The sequence below is a fragment of the Tetrao urogallus genome (assembly GCF_951394365.1).
Source record: "Tetrao urogallus genome assembly, chromosome: 1".
NCBI classification, from domain to species: domain Eukaryota; kingdom Metazoa; phylum Chordata; class Aves; order Galliformes; family Phasianidae; genus Tetrao; species Tetrao urogallus.
Genome location: NC_136813.1, coordinates 66,847,619 through 66,863,540, shown reverse-complemented (window position 1 = coordinate 66,863,540; position 15,922 = coordinate 66,847,619). Strand labels below are relative to the sequence as shown.

The window sequence follows — 15,922 nt, the reverse complement described above, 5'->3', positions numbered from 1 at the left end:
CTTACCCTGAAAATTGGCTTACTTTGATTAACCAGTGCAAAAGAGTTATCAGAGTGTTTGTTGAATTTAACAATTTAGAGGATTACTGGACTAGACACACACTTCTCTTATGAAGGTGAAAACATTGCTATGAAGGTGAAAGATTGTTCGCTTGGTTTCTGAGGACAAATTTCTTTTTTATTTTACTCTTCCATGTCTGAAAGAAAAAGTATCTTTTGGAAGGCTGAATATTTTTGTTCCTCATTTCTCTTAGTACAGTAGGTTAAAGCTACACAATTAAGTAATAGCACCACAAAATGCCTCTTTTTTAATACCTCTTTGAGCAGACAGTGTTCAAATCACCCTGGGGGAGGGGGAAGCATGAACTTCTAACATTTGCTCAGTGTGAATTTTCCTTTATATCATGAACACCAATGCTAAGCTCTTTATTCACTGAATTGTTTGGAGAATGGCAGCCAGGGCCTGCTCACAAACAGTAGCATGAGGCCCAAGATAGTTCTTCAGACTACCTTTAATCTATCAATACAATCTGGAATGTAAGGATAGAGAAAAGAACCTGAGGGTACAGGTGGATGGCAAACTGGACATGAGCCAGCACTGTTCCCTGGCAGCACAGAAGGCCAACCATATCCTGGGCTACATCAAAAGATGCGTGACCAGCAAGATGAGGGAAGTGATCCTGCCCCTCAGCTCTGCACTGGTGAGACCTTACCTGGAGTACTGTGTTCATATGCAGAGTCCTCAGTATAGGAGAGACATAGATCTGTTGGAGCATGTCCGGAAGAAGGCAAAAAAATGATCCAAGGGATGGAACACCTCCCCTCAGAAAGCTGGGGCTGTTCAACATGGAGAAGAGAAGGCTCCAAGGTGACTGGATAGCAGCCTTTTGGTGCTATAAGAAGGAAAGGGGCAGACTCTTTAGTGGGGTCAGTTGTGATAGAACATGGGGAAATGGTTTCAAATTAGAACAGAGAAGACTTAGATTGAATATAAAGAAAAATTTTTTTACAATAAGGAATAATGAAGCACGGAAAGAGGTTGTCCAGAGACATGGTGGATACCCCATTTCCCTGGGCATATTCAGAGACAGATTTGGGCTGGACAGGGCTTTGAGCAACATGGTCTAGCTGTAGGTGTCCCTGTTCATTGCAGAAGAGTTGGACTAGGTGACCTTTAATGGTCCCTTCCAACTCAAATGATTCTCTGATTCTATGGTTCTAAACTTGGTGGCACTCAAATGAGTGACTCAGAGAATTTGCAGCTGAATGTAGGTGTTCTCGCTTACTTTCTGGAAGGCTGCAGACAAACTAGTATAACTTGAGTTATGAATGTAGCTTTTAATGATCATACCCTAGCTGTATGTCTTTAAATATGCTCACTATTTTAATCCATGGCACTGCATTTACACACTTTGCCAGATGGATGTGTTCCATCTGTCCTTTTCTTCAATGGCATATCAAAAACATTACCTCAGACATTAAATCTGCACAGGGGTTAGCTATGGTCGATAATTTTTTTCATCATCTGTCAAAGTCCATGAATGATCAGTAATCTGGATAAATGTCACAGTGTTATTCTGACCAATAAAGGACAGAGAGGAAGACTGAGGGGGAGACTTATAAGGTGTCCAGCAAGCAACAGACAACATTTTTGGTACAATAAATGCTAAAAATAATTTGGAAAATAGGAATCAGAGTTCTGTGAATTGTCACCATTAGTGTGGCTGGAATTAAGGGTGAACCTGAACCAGTGCACAGGTAGCATTGTGCACAATAGAATTTTCTATGCATTAATCACTTTAATGTTTAATTTCTGTGAATCTTGGCTCCTTATGCAGAGCAGGGCAGAATCTTAAGTGCTACTGCCTGTGGTGCAGAAGCCAGAGAGATCATCAAGTGCACAAGGGCAGGAACACAGCATCAATAGGAGATGCTGTGCTGGCTGGATTTGTGATGATTGTCTCACTGATACACAGCTGGATGGTACACACTTCATTTTCCTGTTTTTGCTTCTTGTTTTTTCCTAGCAATCCTTTTAAAGTAGAGTTCTGCAGACATTTGGAAACAGTCTGTCATCATGTACATCTGTGCAGACTTGCACCCCATCCCCTGAGCGAATCCCGGATAACAGGAATATTCTGTTAAGAAGAGATACATTCTGCTGACAGGGGCTTGTGTGCTTACACATGCACCCAGGTGACTGATAGATTCCAGAGGTGTGTTAACAGTGTTGAACTGCTTTTGCATTTTCCACTTGTGGTGTTGTCATATAGTGCCTGGTTTCTGGCTGCAGTTTTTGAGCTCAGCTGGTCAGGATTTACAGCTGCTCAGGAGTTCACCCCCAGCTCTTGGCAGCCCTGTTTTGATTGAGAATGGCTTTTCTCTTGGCTGGAAGGCATGCAAATAAACATGCAGATGAACGGGACTTGATCAGAAAGATGGGTTGATTCTAGGACACCTTGCTTTAGGGGAAGAGTTCCCCAGGACCTCAGAAATGGAGAAAGGAGATACCAAGCTTGTCTTTGAAGACTGGGCCAGCCAAGGACACTGTTTATTAGTGTCAGCAAAGGTGGTACAGTGACCAAAGCAAAGGAGGCTTCAGCCAGAACCATTTTATGTCTTCTCCTCCTGATTCATGCTTTATCCCTGCTGGTGTTTGCTCCACTTCTTTCTCCACCTGCCGCCTTGCTGACATTGCTTCTTCAGCTTTACGACACAGCACCAGCTGATATTCACCTCATTAAAAACAGTTTCTAATAAACAGCAACCATGCAGGTGCTCAGAAGCATAGTCTGTTTCTGTTACGAGCAGGACAGAGTTTCTCTTTGCCCTGTGTATATGCTAAAATATAACGGTGAGGCAGAAGAGCAGATGATCAGCTGAACTCCTCCATGCACCCTTGGGATACAGCATCCACAAAATAGCATGCCCATGTGGAGCTTTTGCAACATGTTCTGCAGCACAGATTTGTGGCTCCTGAGCATTTGTGTTGACCTTGTTGAGAAGCCATTCCTTGAGTGTAGCTGGAGGAGTAACTGCTCCCACTTGCACCTTCAGACACTGGGTAGATGGGTGGCAAATGGGCAAAGCAATCCTTTCCATAGTCGTCTTCCCATTAAGAAGGAGGAAATGTCACTCCCTGCCACTCTGTGCAGAGTTGTGGCTTTCCTTTGAATGAATCCCATGCTAATAACATGTAGAAGCAGCCGAACTGAAATGCAGAGTGGGAAGCTGACCCTAAGGGGGAAGCGTGATTCTGAGATTCTGTGATCAGGCTCTCATGGGGCTCATGGTGTGAGCTGAGAGTGCTCAGAGGAGAAACAGACACTGAGCTGTGTAGGCACACAGTGGTACCATGTGCTGTGAACCAGCATAACGTTGTGGGATTCGTACACATCTATTGAGGAGGAGCCAGAAAAACGGCTGCTGAAAACATGCTGCGACAGATGCATGTTTAAAAGAAAGCAATTAGGCAAAGCAGCAATTGCAGCACCATCATATATGTATCTGCCCGTCTGCAGATAATAACATTAGTAACTCTAGATGTCTTTTGGGAAATTCTTCTCCTTTGATATTTTATTAAATAATAATTTTCAGACAACTGAGTCATCACAGCACAACAATGGTAAGGTATTTTTAACAGTGAATATTTTCACTGGTGTTTGACAAATATCGACTCGCTGTCACTGGAGAGATTGTTTACATAAGAATAAGGAACATATCCCTTCAGAAGAAAGAAACATACCTCTGTCGTTCTAGAAGTGTCTGAAAGAAAGGGGAAGAATAGGAGGAGATAAAATGGGAGAAGTTATAAATTAGGATATTTCAGTACAATTAGCTGCAGATATTCTATATATTTAGTTCTGATACTTTATAAATATAGATATTCTGATATTCTAACTATATATCATATTCTCTGTTTTTATTCTTAATGATGTGCAGCAAAGAAACAAATGGTTAATGTTTAAGACTTAGTATACCATTAAACACAAAGGCTGAGTGATAGGCACTTGAATAATTTAGTCTATTGGCAGACAGACTAAAATGATAAAAAGTGACATGTCTAAACATTAATTTCGGCTTATACTTCAGTTTGCTTGCTGTTAATATGCATTTTTATTTTCCTTGCTCATACCTAACTTACACAGAAAGCCTATTGCTCATTCTGAGTTCAAGTTCAGGTTTGGTCATTCATTCACACTGTTAAATGCTGGTCTTTAATAAAGGCATTTTTCTTAATGGTTTACTTAGTATTTTTGTATACACTTTGAAATAATGCAAATACTAATTGTTATCTTTAGCTTCCACATGTATAATTCTTTGGCACAATATTAAAACAAAGTACTGAGACTGTGAGACAAAGAAGAAACTCAGTTCCTATTCATAGCCCTGCAGAGATTGACTTAGAATAGCTTCTCTGACCCACTTTGCTGAGTGGGGTGACATTTCAGGCATCCTGGTGCTGCCTCTGGTGAAGCTGGGGAAGACCCACCATCCATGAATGAGCATGAATAAGAACTTTGGCTATTAAGATTTCTGCCTTGTGAGCAAAAAGAAGAGTCTGGGGCTTCTGTTTGGTTTTCCTTTCCAAAGCAGGTTCTGATATTTTGATGGAAAGTACTTTACGAATACAAAATAGGAGCACACACTTCCCAAGTAAGCAAATAAATAAGCTTAGTAATGATAGTCACACCCATTGATCTACTCACTGTACAGTCACAACAGATGGCAGCTCTTTCCCTGCAAAATCACAGGATTAAGGGAGGACAGATGGGACAGGTGTAGCAAAAAGTGAATTTCCAGGAAGGATGAGGTTGTAGTGGTCAGTCTGAAATGCACTTACCTTAGCTCGGTTATCTCACCAAAGTGCTGTTGGTGGTGCAGAAAAGAGAATTTTGAGATTGGATGGTGGGAGAAATTAAAATGTATTAGTTGTTCTCAGGGTCCTGCTCCCCTCCAGTATATAGTGGCATTAACAAAAAACAGAAGAGTAACCAACACTGCCACAATCCATACAAATGTTAAAAGGCTGGTTGGGTCCTGCACTGTGCCACCAAATACTGCAGCTGACAGAAACCCAATGTTTTCTGTACCAAGATGAGTATTTTGTATTAGAAAGGATTATTCCAGTATATTATTTACTAATAAATTATTACAACCAAGTTGTGTGTATCTGAGCAGTTGCAGCGACAGTTTCACATAGCCTCCAGCCCTCAAGAGGAATGACTTGATCACTTCTGTTCTTTAACAGGAGCTAATGACTTTTGCATTTCCTTGCCACCTCCACTTGTAGGATGTTGGTAAAATTAAGAAAAATTGCAAACTTCCTAAAGGTCTGTAGGGAACTTAAGTTATTCAGTCTTATTCACGTGAGTCAGGGTTGTTGAAATGATGTGACTTTACAATCATTTAGAAAAAAAAAAGTGAATTTAAAGTGTTTTTAAGCTGGAATCTACTCTCCCTGTTTCTGGAAGTGCTACTGAAAAAATTATATAAATTCATTAAGACCATTGCCACGGACTAGTGCTGTCTAGATTCAGGATGTATCCGTACTGTGAAAAACCAAAGGGATTTGAAGGAGATGTTTTTCTATAAAGGATTTTAATAAGAACTGTGATCGTTCTGTTATTTAGCTTGGAATTGTGCCTGCAGCCTGCCTCAACCTGTATTGTACAAATATGTTACACAGAACCATTATAGGTGCAGCTTCTAGCCTTGATTGTGTCTGGATGAAACAATCTGGTGAACATCATTGATGTACTGGAGATAAGAGTAGTGAGAAAGGTCCCTTCTTACAGCCTGTGCTGTGCTGTAGTCTGTTTATCAAATTGTTGGTAAACACGTGGAAGGAAGAAAGAGAAGAAAGGAATCCTCTGAGACCAGACAGCCTTACTAATAATTTTCAAAACCTAGTTTCAGTTTTAAAATCTTTACTTTCCAGGAGTCTTTGATAATGTATCTAAGTGTTTTCTTATTTTTGTAACTGTCCTAACTCTGGTTTGTTTGTCTTCTCTTTTCTCCTAGTGGAGTTTTTATACTGTGATTTGGCTTCCATGAAGTCTATTCGGCAATTTGTGCAGCAGTTTAGAGCAAAGAATTGTCCACTCCATGTGCTGGTGAATAATGGTGAGTTCCATTCCTCTTTAACACATCTGCATGGGGGGAATGTGACAAACAGGCCTTTCTGCTATCTCTTCACATTTTGGATTGATTGTCTGAACCAAACAGCAGGTTACAGCACGGCTGCATTAACAGGGATGTCCTTCTAGGAGTTAAATTGCAATGTATGACAGAGCATCAGCTGAGCACATTGAGCACCTGGGTGCCACGTCTCCTTATGATGTTATCACAGGCTGCTTGCTGTGTTGCTTAGCTTTCCAGCACTAAAACTCATGCAGTGGCAGCAGAATCTGAGCATTGCTTAAAATGAAGCAAAGCAAAGGAAAAATGTACTCCATGGCTGTAGAAAAGCAGCTTTTTCACCTTTGGACCTTCAGTCCCTTTGTGTTTTCCCTGTATGAACACATGCGTTCAATGCGTCTTTGTGGTGAGCTGGATTTGGGAGTCAATCTGTTTAAAATACGATCTAGTAAAGTATCCAGAGGCCTCAGAGCAGTCACTGCTCAGATCAAACTGCTGCTGGAAGGTTGTCCATCAAGATGCATCCTCAGTGGTCACAGAACAAATTAAAAGGACGATATTTATCTTACAGTCATACAATTATCAAATGAATCTCATTACTCTTAGGGACTTAAACTTTGTTATGCAAATACTTGCCATCTAATTATTCTTTGCAGCCACAATATTTTTTGGAAACTAGCCCATACAATAATTTTCCAACGAAGCCCTGTATGCCTAATGTGCATTTTCCTAAAGGGGAATTTTCTCCTATGTGTTTAACTGGGGGAAAAACCTTCCAGCAACAGTTTAGGCTTCTTATAGAAACTTTCTGCTGTTATATCCCACTGCTCTTGTTTTCCCAGTTATTTGCATGTGTTTTTATTAAGGCATCCCAAAGAACACTTTCTTTTTCCTTGTGCACCCTTCAGTCCAGGTGAGGGCAAACGTGCTGCAAAATAAATGATTTTGTTACATCTGTTGATGCCTTGAAGAGCTCTCAATAAGGCAACTATTGCAATAAAAATTCAAGAATATTTTATTTCATGATTGATATGAAACATTTGTGAAATATTCAAGGAAGTGTTCATTTTTATGTCATTAGCCAAAAAACCCTATCATTTTTATTTTAATTGTGAAGAACTTAACGGTAATGGATATCTAATCCTGGCTACAAAATTTCCCTTGTTGTACATGCCTTTTTTTAAAGATGCACAGTGCAGGCTGTTACACAGATAGGAACAAAACTGCATCTTGAACACTTACAATTTTGTGGAACAAAAGTGTCTGTGACCTTTGAGGGCAGCCCCTAACCTCCATTAGTTTCCTACCAGAGCAAGGGTAGGGCTTTTTTATAGGGCTTGGGACAGCGTGGGAGAAATGATGGGCCTAAAATAACAGCATGGATGGAAATCCTTCTGAAGTAAAGGGCTAGGTTCTGCCCTAGCTGCTGCTGAAGCGGGAAGGACAAAATTGCAGTTAGATGAATCTTCTTGGTCAAGAAACTAAGTTAGATAAAAATAGATCTCATAATATGCTTAATAGAAGACCAAAGACCCAAAGCTTCTTTTGGGAAGGAAGTTCTAGACTAATATTTTTCTGAATCAAACTCTTTAGCGGGGTCTGTTATGATAGGACAAAGGGAAAATATTTCTAAAACAGAGGATATTTAGATTGGATATAAGATAAAAGTTTCTTTATAATCAGGATGGTGAGGCACTGGAATAGGTTGCCAGAGAGGTGGTGGATTCCTCGTTCCTGGAGACATTCAAGGTCAGGCTGGGCAGAACTTTGAGCACTGATCTTGCTGTAGGAGTCCCTGCTCATTGCAGGGGAGTTGAACCAAGTGTCATTTAAAGGTCTCATCCAACTCAAATGATTGTAGGATTCTGTGATTTTCATGACCTACTGGAAAAACGTGATTTCACTTAATGCTTGAAAGGGATTCAATTGTTAAAAAAAAATAAAATCTTTTTAGAAGCAAGACTGAAATGAATGGTCTGACCCTGTTATTTACTCAGACTTTAACAGAATCAAGGAAGTGATCCCATCCAAAGCTGCTGTAAAGACTCCCTTACAATTAAGTTGGTTTCAGACCATTACCTGGCATATCACCATCCTCCACTTTGAAAAGCTCTTTTCCCTATTTTATGGCTGTTTTTGTTTGCTGCTATAAATAATCTGTAGCATTCCATTTTATTCCTCGTGTTAAGGTGAAAATCCATGTGTTCTCAAGGTATATATAAGGAAAAAAAAATCTAATTGGTATGCAGTGGCCTGAGGCAAAAACCTTTGCATCTTGTCTTGACTTTCCATCAGTACTGAGCACATACAAGAAAAATGCTGTTATTTGGGCTAATTAGTAGTCTTCTTCTTGTCACTTCTCCTTCTCTTTTATGCAGCTTGTTCACTGTTATGCAGTGCATGGAGGAAGCAGATTCAGTCCATTCTGGGCTGCAGAGCTAGAGGCACTACCCACTCAAAAAACTCATTGCAGTCACCAGCTTCTCTGCCTCCATTGTGCAATCCTCTAGAAACGAATCTGGGTCCCCAGGAGGACAGGGCTTGCAGTAGCTTTTCTTTATACAGACAAGTTATTGAGAATGTTTGTCAGAAGCATGTATGCTTTCTGTCAGAAAACTTTGTCAATAGCAAGACAATTGTCATGGCTAATATATGGCTTAGAGAATTCCTGAAAAGACGTGATGGATTTTCTGTTTCAATGTATGCACCTGGAATTGTAGACTTGTTAGTATCGTGTAGTACTTTGTTATTGCTTACCAAACTTGAAGCTCTAGCGCTCTTGATTTCAAGAATATTTGTTTTCTGAAGGTAGAGCCTTCAGGCCAGACATCTGGTCAGTATATTTGTAGGAAGTCATATATTTTTAAGAGCCTGACCCAAAGTCTGTTGGGTGTAATAGAAAGTTTCTGTTAGGTTTTGAAAATGGACTTTGTGTGGGATCCATGATTTCTGAATCACAACACTGGAAATCTAACAAATATGTTCCTGTCTTCACAGGACCAAGAGTTCTATTAATAAAGACTGTATTCTTTTATTATTTTTAATGTAAAAACAGCATGAACTGTTACATTGCGTTTCTCTTCACAATATATGAGTGTTATTTAATTGCTTTAAGTTAAAATCTTTTATTGATGTATATAATCATGTCTCTGTGTTAGTGATCTGTCCACATCATATCTCCATGAATATTTATTTTTGTGACAGTACATTATATTTTATGTGGGCTTTTGTGAGCCTAACAAAAACACGGTCATTTCAGGAGGAACAGAGGAAAGTTCTAATGTTATGCAATAATGCAAATTATGTAATTAACATTGAAATGTTATTAAATATAGGTGATTTGGAATGAATTACTATGTTAGGTAAATAATCAGTACTACATGATGGAATTCTGCAATTTCTGAGGTTGCTGGTGATTTAAAAAAGAAAAATGTATGTGTTCTCCATCACTTGCTTGGCTCAAGATCTAGTTGGAAATTAATTTAATGCCAAACTCCTGAGTTGCAAAATATTCTCCCAGAGCAAGACATTCAGATCCCACAAGAACTTCAGTAAGATTTAGGTATCCAATTGCTTCAGGCCTTTTAAGAAGTCTAACATGAACATTCAGGGCTTTCAAAGGGGAGATTAGTGCACTGTAGTCACCTCTTCTCTTTTTGTTATAGTTGACTTTAGCATATGCATTTAACTTTCTAATTTCTAATTTGAAAGGAAAAATTTGGTTGAATGCACACATGATTTCAGCTGACAAATAAAAGCCTGATGTTCCATTGCTTTGCTTTCTGCATCAGTAATGTGCATGCTCAGCTCTTGTTTTTTTTTAAATAAACAAAACATGTTTAAAGATGCAAATATGGCATTGCATAAACATCCTTTAAAAAAAAAACAAAATGTGCTAGTGGTAAAAAGGGAAAAAATGTTGTGACACCAAAATATAATACATTTTCTGCACAGGGAAAAAAAAAGTGAAAAAGAGGTTAGCTAAATAGCTACAGAAGGATGGATACAGTTTAGAAAACTTAACCTGACAAAAAGTCAGAATAATGCATCTTCTAGTTCACTAATTTGCAACTGGTGTCAATTTTTGTTGTTGTTGTTCTTTGTGTTTTTTTGTTTGTTTGTTTGTTTTAAGAGCATTTAGCATGTTACAGCATTACAGTAGTGTAATCATCTAATACAGTCATTAAAATAGTGTTAGGATTTATTGAAAAGACTTCTATCTACATGAAGCTGCAGAAGGAACAGATGTAAACATCATGTAAAATTCCATAAACAGTAGTCACTGATTCATGCGAGAGTTCTTCTAAATTGAATCAATCATTTTTTTTTCTGTGTGCTAGAAATTTCCAGATGTCCTTCAGATAATGCTTTTACTTACGTGTTCTTTGCAGTACTTAATGACCTTAAAACCACGTGAGCTAATGCTAAAATCACATCTTTAGCGACAACAGTACCAAATGCAATGCTGTCTAATTCATTAAAAATGACATAGCAACTACTTTCTCTGTTGCAGTTTACCAAATGGTTTGTAGTTTGGCCTACAGAACAGAAAAAGACTGAAATGCAATTACATTTAGCGAATGTCTTGGCATGCACACAAACAGAAAAAATATTAGAGATTTCAGTATATTATTAGCCAATTGTAGGCAGATTACATTTAATACGTTTTGGTTTGAAATCTGTATGAGCCAATTTAAAATCAATAATTCTGAGCTAGTGAATAATTCAGAGGTCCATAATCCATAATCTGTAGATCGTCTGAGAAATCTCAGTTTCTTGACGGATTGCATAAGTCTCTATAATCTTCCCTCTTTAGTGTCTACTGCAGAATAAAAGCTGTATCTGTAGGTAAGCTTGTGAAATATCGATATATTCCTTTGTGCTACCTACCCGCAGTTCAGCCATGTGGAGTGTGGGCAAATCCCTTGCATTGAACCATTTGCATGGAGAAGTCCCATGGATGCTGTCATGGTTGGTCACACATAAAATTATTGTTGTGACTGAGTATTTGTAAGAACAAATCTTCAGAATAAATGTGAGATTTGAGGGTTAGGAACAAGGGAAGGTAACAAAAGTAAGCAGTTTTGTAGGTTCTTACTTACTTACAGATGTTGTGGATTGGTTAGGTTTAAACATGATTACTTATGTAATGCCGTGAGATCCTGAAAAGATCCTGGCCCGCTGGATCAGATAAGATCCAGCTCCCCTCTCAGTAGCAGCTGCAGGCTGCTAAGACTATAGAATGAAGAGAAGAGAAACCAACCCAGAGAAGTGGAAAATCACTGGGGAACTTTCCCCGAGGGAAAGTTAGTGAGGAGGATTTCTGTTGAATCCAGCGGAACTTGGATTTCACCAGAAATAATGCTTTTCCTCCAGTCATACAGGAGGCTATGGTGAACTCAGGAACTGGTCTCACATGAATCTCATTCCAGTGTCTTGATTGCAGGATCATTTTTTATCTGTACACTGCCATGAAGACAAATTAGAGCAATATTTAATTGAAGATGAGGTGAAAGAGAAGAGAGAGGAGGACAGGCAGGGAGAACAGGGAGAAATAGTGGAAAATAAGCAGAAAGACAGCTGGTCCTTTGCCTGTATGTGGTGGGTGATAGTAGACATCATGAGAGCTGGGCCTCTGGGACATGTTTAGAGTTGGAAAAGGTCCTCTGAATTTGGTTTAAAATGAATTTCCCACAGATGATGGGAAAAACTAGAAGAGTAGTATGAACAGTAGCATACAATATTAACTTGTTCTATAACCAGATTTTTTTTAAGACCGATGAAGCATTCAGCCAGATTTCTCAGCAGTGCTATCTTTATTAGAGAGATGACTGGAAATTATGTGGAGGTTTGCTAATCACACTGCACTTTACAGGTGTTAGCTGCCTTGGGTACCGGAGGCAGCTTGCCTGAGCACAGGTATCACATCACTGTGCTCCTGCTGACAGTACCCAGCCCTGCTAGTCCAGAGCCACCAAGAGTCATTCAATGCTCACATCTATTTAGCGCCCAGATTTTTAGCTACAGTCATCAGCTATAGCTTTTGTTGTGCTTGGATAGCACTGCTGTCTGCCACAACAAAACGTATCCTATATAAAGATATCAGATTTCTTGTAAGAGGTTTATTTGTTATTTGAATTACTAATATGTCAGAAGAGCACCTTTGGGTTACTTCCGAATGTCAGGCTGTAAGGATTGTATTCATTAAAATCTTGACTTTTGTTTGATGTTATCTCTGTCTTTCTAGTTATTTCCAAAGCTTTTTCTGTGTCTGGGATATCAAACGTTTTATGAAAAAGGAAATATCTCAGGCTCCATATGCTGCAGGTTCTTGACCCACTTCCTTTTATGTCCTGAATACGATTTTTTTATCAGTAGAAGACAGATACAAAATTCAGCTATTGATGGATTAGGAAACCCAACTGGTTCTGCTTTAGTGTTTGGGACATTTGCCACTGGCTTTTCTGAGAGGCAGGAATAGGCCATGGTTTATTCTAACTTAATCTTTTTATAGCTTTTGGGTAAAATATTTTTTACACAAAATGCAAAACAAGGTATTTTAATTCTAGGAGAACTTTCTATTGAATTAAAAAACTATGATTGACTTTCCTATTTTCAGGTTGTGAGCGGGATAACTCACCACTGTGCCACCACAAATAACAAATAATTTACTGAGCATATACTTAGGATTTATTTACTTTTTTCTAGCCAGAAATGATAACATATGCTTGGATTTATTTTAGTGTAAAACCAAAACCTCACTTATGGATCATATTTTCTTTTCAAAGCTGATACCTTTTCTGGGGAACTAGCGTGCATTCTTGTATATCCACTGTGTTGCAGCATGACACTAAATCCAGAAGCGAATCAGAGGTATTATATAACCTGTTTTCTGCTGAACCCTGCAAGGTTTGAGTTTTTGCTGTTATCATCCTTGAATAGAGACAATCCCATAGAATTGTAAAATCGTAGAATCATAGAATGCCTGGGTTGAAAAAGACCTCAAAGATCAAAGATCAGGGGGTTTCAACCCCCCTGCTTTGTGCAGAGTCGCCAACCAGCAGACCAGGTGCCCAGAGCCACATCCAGCCTGGCCTTGAATGCCTCCAGGGATGGGGCATCCACAGCCTCCTTGGGCAACCTGTTCCAGTGCATCACCACCCTCTGTGTGAAAAAATTCCTCTTAATATTCAAACTAAACCCCCTCAGTCTGGTTTAAAACCATTCCCCCTTGTCCTATCACTATCCACCCTTGTAAAGAGCTGTTCCCCCTCCTGTTTATACTCTCTCTTCAGGTACTGAAGGGTCACAATGAGGTCTCCTTGGAGCCTTCTCTTCTTCAAGCTAAACCGTCCCAGTTCCCTCAACCTTTCCTTGTAGAAGAGCCTTGATCAGCCCTCTGATCACCTTAGTGGCCCTCCTCTGGACTACATCTTCCTTTCTTTTTTTCCCCTTTAACTTGTCTTTGCCGGAAATACACAATTGTTTAACTCTGTTGGCGTAACCAATACAGTCCACTTCTCAGTTGTATAGTAATGCATGAACACTATCAGCTGGCACTGCTCACTTTTCAGTTCCTCACCAGTTAGAACAATTTCAAATGTGTAGGCTAAAAGTTTTGATGCCAGCTATTTGTCTTAGGCTGATTTATTTTTATTTAATATTTGTAATGCTAGATAAGAGAGTTTATCTGTTTTCAGATAAGAGCAAGAAAAAACATCATGTATTTTTTTATGATGCCAAAACTGATGGCAAGTTTCTTTAAAAAAGCTCTTCACATGTTATCATATTTTGGAATTGGGACTTGATTACTGGCACGATGCTGCCTTTGTGTCAGAGATGGATGAAATCTTCAGCACCAGTAGAACATTCCCATGCTGCATTGAGACAGAAGCATGTTAAGCGTTTCAGTGTGAAAACCGTTTTCACTTTCTAACAGCTAAAGAGTTGCCTGTACCAAGCATGTCCTTACTTGGGACTGCACAGGTCTTGCTTTGATTCATAGCTGAGGCACAGCGGTGGAGACAGAAGGTGATTGCTGCATTCTCTGGACCTAAATGTCTCACAGATATGGCTGATGAGCTGGTGTAGCTAGTGACCTCGCATTGCTGCTGCCCGTATCTCTCTGCACATGCTGGCTGCTGCTTGTTTAGCTGTAGTAAAGGGAAGACCCAGTCTGAATGCAGATGGGTCAAGACTGTAACTTGCAAGAGAGAGATTTATACAAGAAGCTAGGGTGTGGAGAACTGAACTAGAAGTGTGTCAGCTGAGGATTTGAGGGTTTCGAACAGTCAGGCTGAGATGTTAATAGGGAAAGATGGCAGAAGAATGAGTGAAGAGTGAAGAGTCAGTGAGAACCTTTAGGATGGGGAAACACCCAATGGCAGAACATTGGTGTTTTCTAATTGAAAGACTTTTAAACTATGAATGTAGCATATGTTACTCAATCAAGAAATACAAAGGGAGCAAGTAGCAAGGGAGAAGTTGGGATTGGCAGTGAGGATGAAGAGACACGCTTTATTTGGGACCTCATTATAATCTCTCTCTCTTGTTTAGCCTCTGACTAATCATAAAACTTTTACAAATTAACTTCCACCTATCCCTGTGTCACCTGTGGTGGAAGCTGAGCCAAGGAAGGGGAGGCTGGTTGGAGATTCCCAGCCCCATAAGGGAATCAGACTTGGACCGGAGGGAACAGAGAGTGGTGTGTGGGTGGAAGCACATGCATGAGGCATGGTGAGATCCCATGGGATCAGGCACAAAGGACTAGGATAGCTGGGGAAGAAAATTAGGGACAGTGAACTCACTATTTGCAGGGGAGAGGCAGATGAAACTGGTAAGAATGTCTGGGGCTGAACCTCTCCCCTTCCCAATGCACACATGCTGCTCCTCGATGAGATTGATTTTGGGTCACCTGATGTTGGAGTAGGGGAGAGAGCAGAACACAAGCAGGGACTTCTTCTCAGTGGTGATGCACTGGAACTGATTGCCCAGAGAGGTTGTGGATGCCCCATCCCTGGAGGCTTTCAAAGCCAGGCTGGATGTGGCTCTGGGCAGCCTGGTCTACTGGTTGGTGACCCTGCATACAGCAGGGGGGTTGAAACTGGGTGATCTTTGAAGTCCTTTTCAGTCCAGGCCATTCTATGATTCTGTGATTCTGGGAAGAGGCAAGGGAAACCTGGGGACACTTCTGCTCTGCAGCCCAGGTCTCAGTTCTAGCAGCAGTGAACAAACCTACTTTTAGGTGTCCAGTCACCTCCAAGGTATGTCCATGCATGCCTAAGATTGTGTCCCACCACTGAGGACAGACAGATGCCCTGGTGTCTGAGGGTCTGGTCCCCTGGTAGGACTCTAGGTGCCATCTAGATTACTATACTACAGCATAAAATTTAGGTGGTGGTGTTCATTATAGCATATTTAGGAGAGAATTAGACTGTGCTGATGTATAGCTAGAAAGATCCACTGGTAGAACTTTTGGTGTATGCATGTACAACCTAGTGCAATTAGAGAACTCTGTTAGTGGGGAGGTCTGCCCTGTGTGTCTGCACTCGTGGAGGGAAAAATACAAAACCTGTTTGTAGAAAAGGCTTTGCTCTTTCCTTTGGAGTAATGCTTTCTCTTCATTTTTCCCCTTGAGAATGTGTCTCTTGCAAACAGCAAGAATTAGGTAAATGTGGTTATATAGGTTCTTCTCCTGCTGTGAAGACATCACTCATAGAACTGATCTCTTGTACTACTGACCAGCCCTCTGGGTTGCCGGGAATAACAGGCTGACATGTGGG

General features: G+C 40.1%; 1 protein-coding gene across 1 annotated transcript in view; it reads left to right on the top strand.

The window, feature by feature from the left end:
- DHRSX (dehydrogenase/reductase X-linked) overlaps positions 1-15,922 on the top strand; it is a gene marked incomplete at both ends in the record, with an annotated part of 161,130 nt that overhangs the window by 98,187 nt on the left and 47,021 nt on the right. The window contains one exon of the mRNA XM_079534177.1: positions 6,024-6,125. Within this exon, the coding sequence (XP_079390303.1) occupies positions 6,024-6,125 (102 nt within the window). The remainder of the gene's footprint in view (positions 1-6,023; positions 6,126-15,922) is intronic.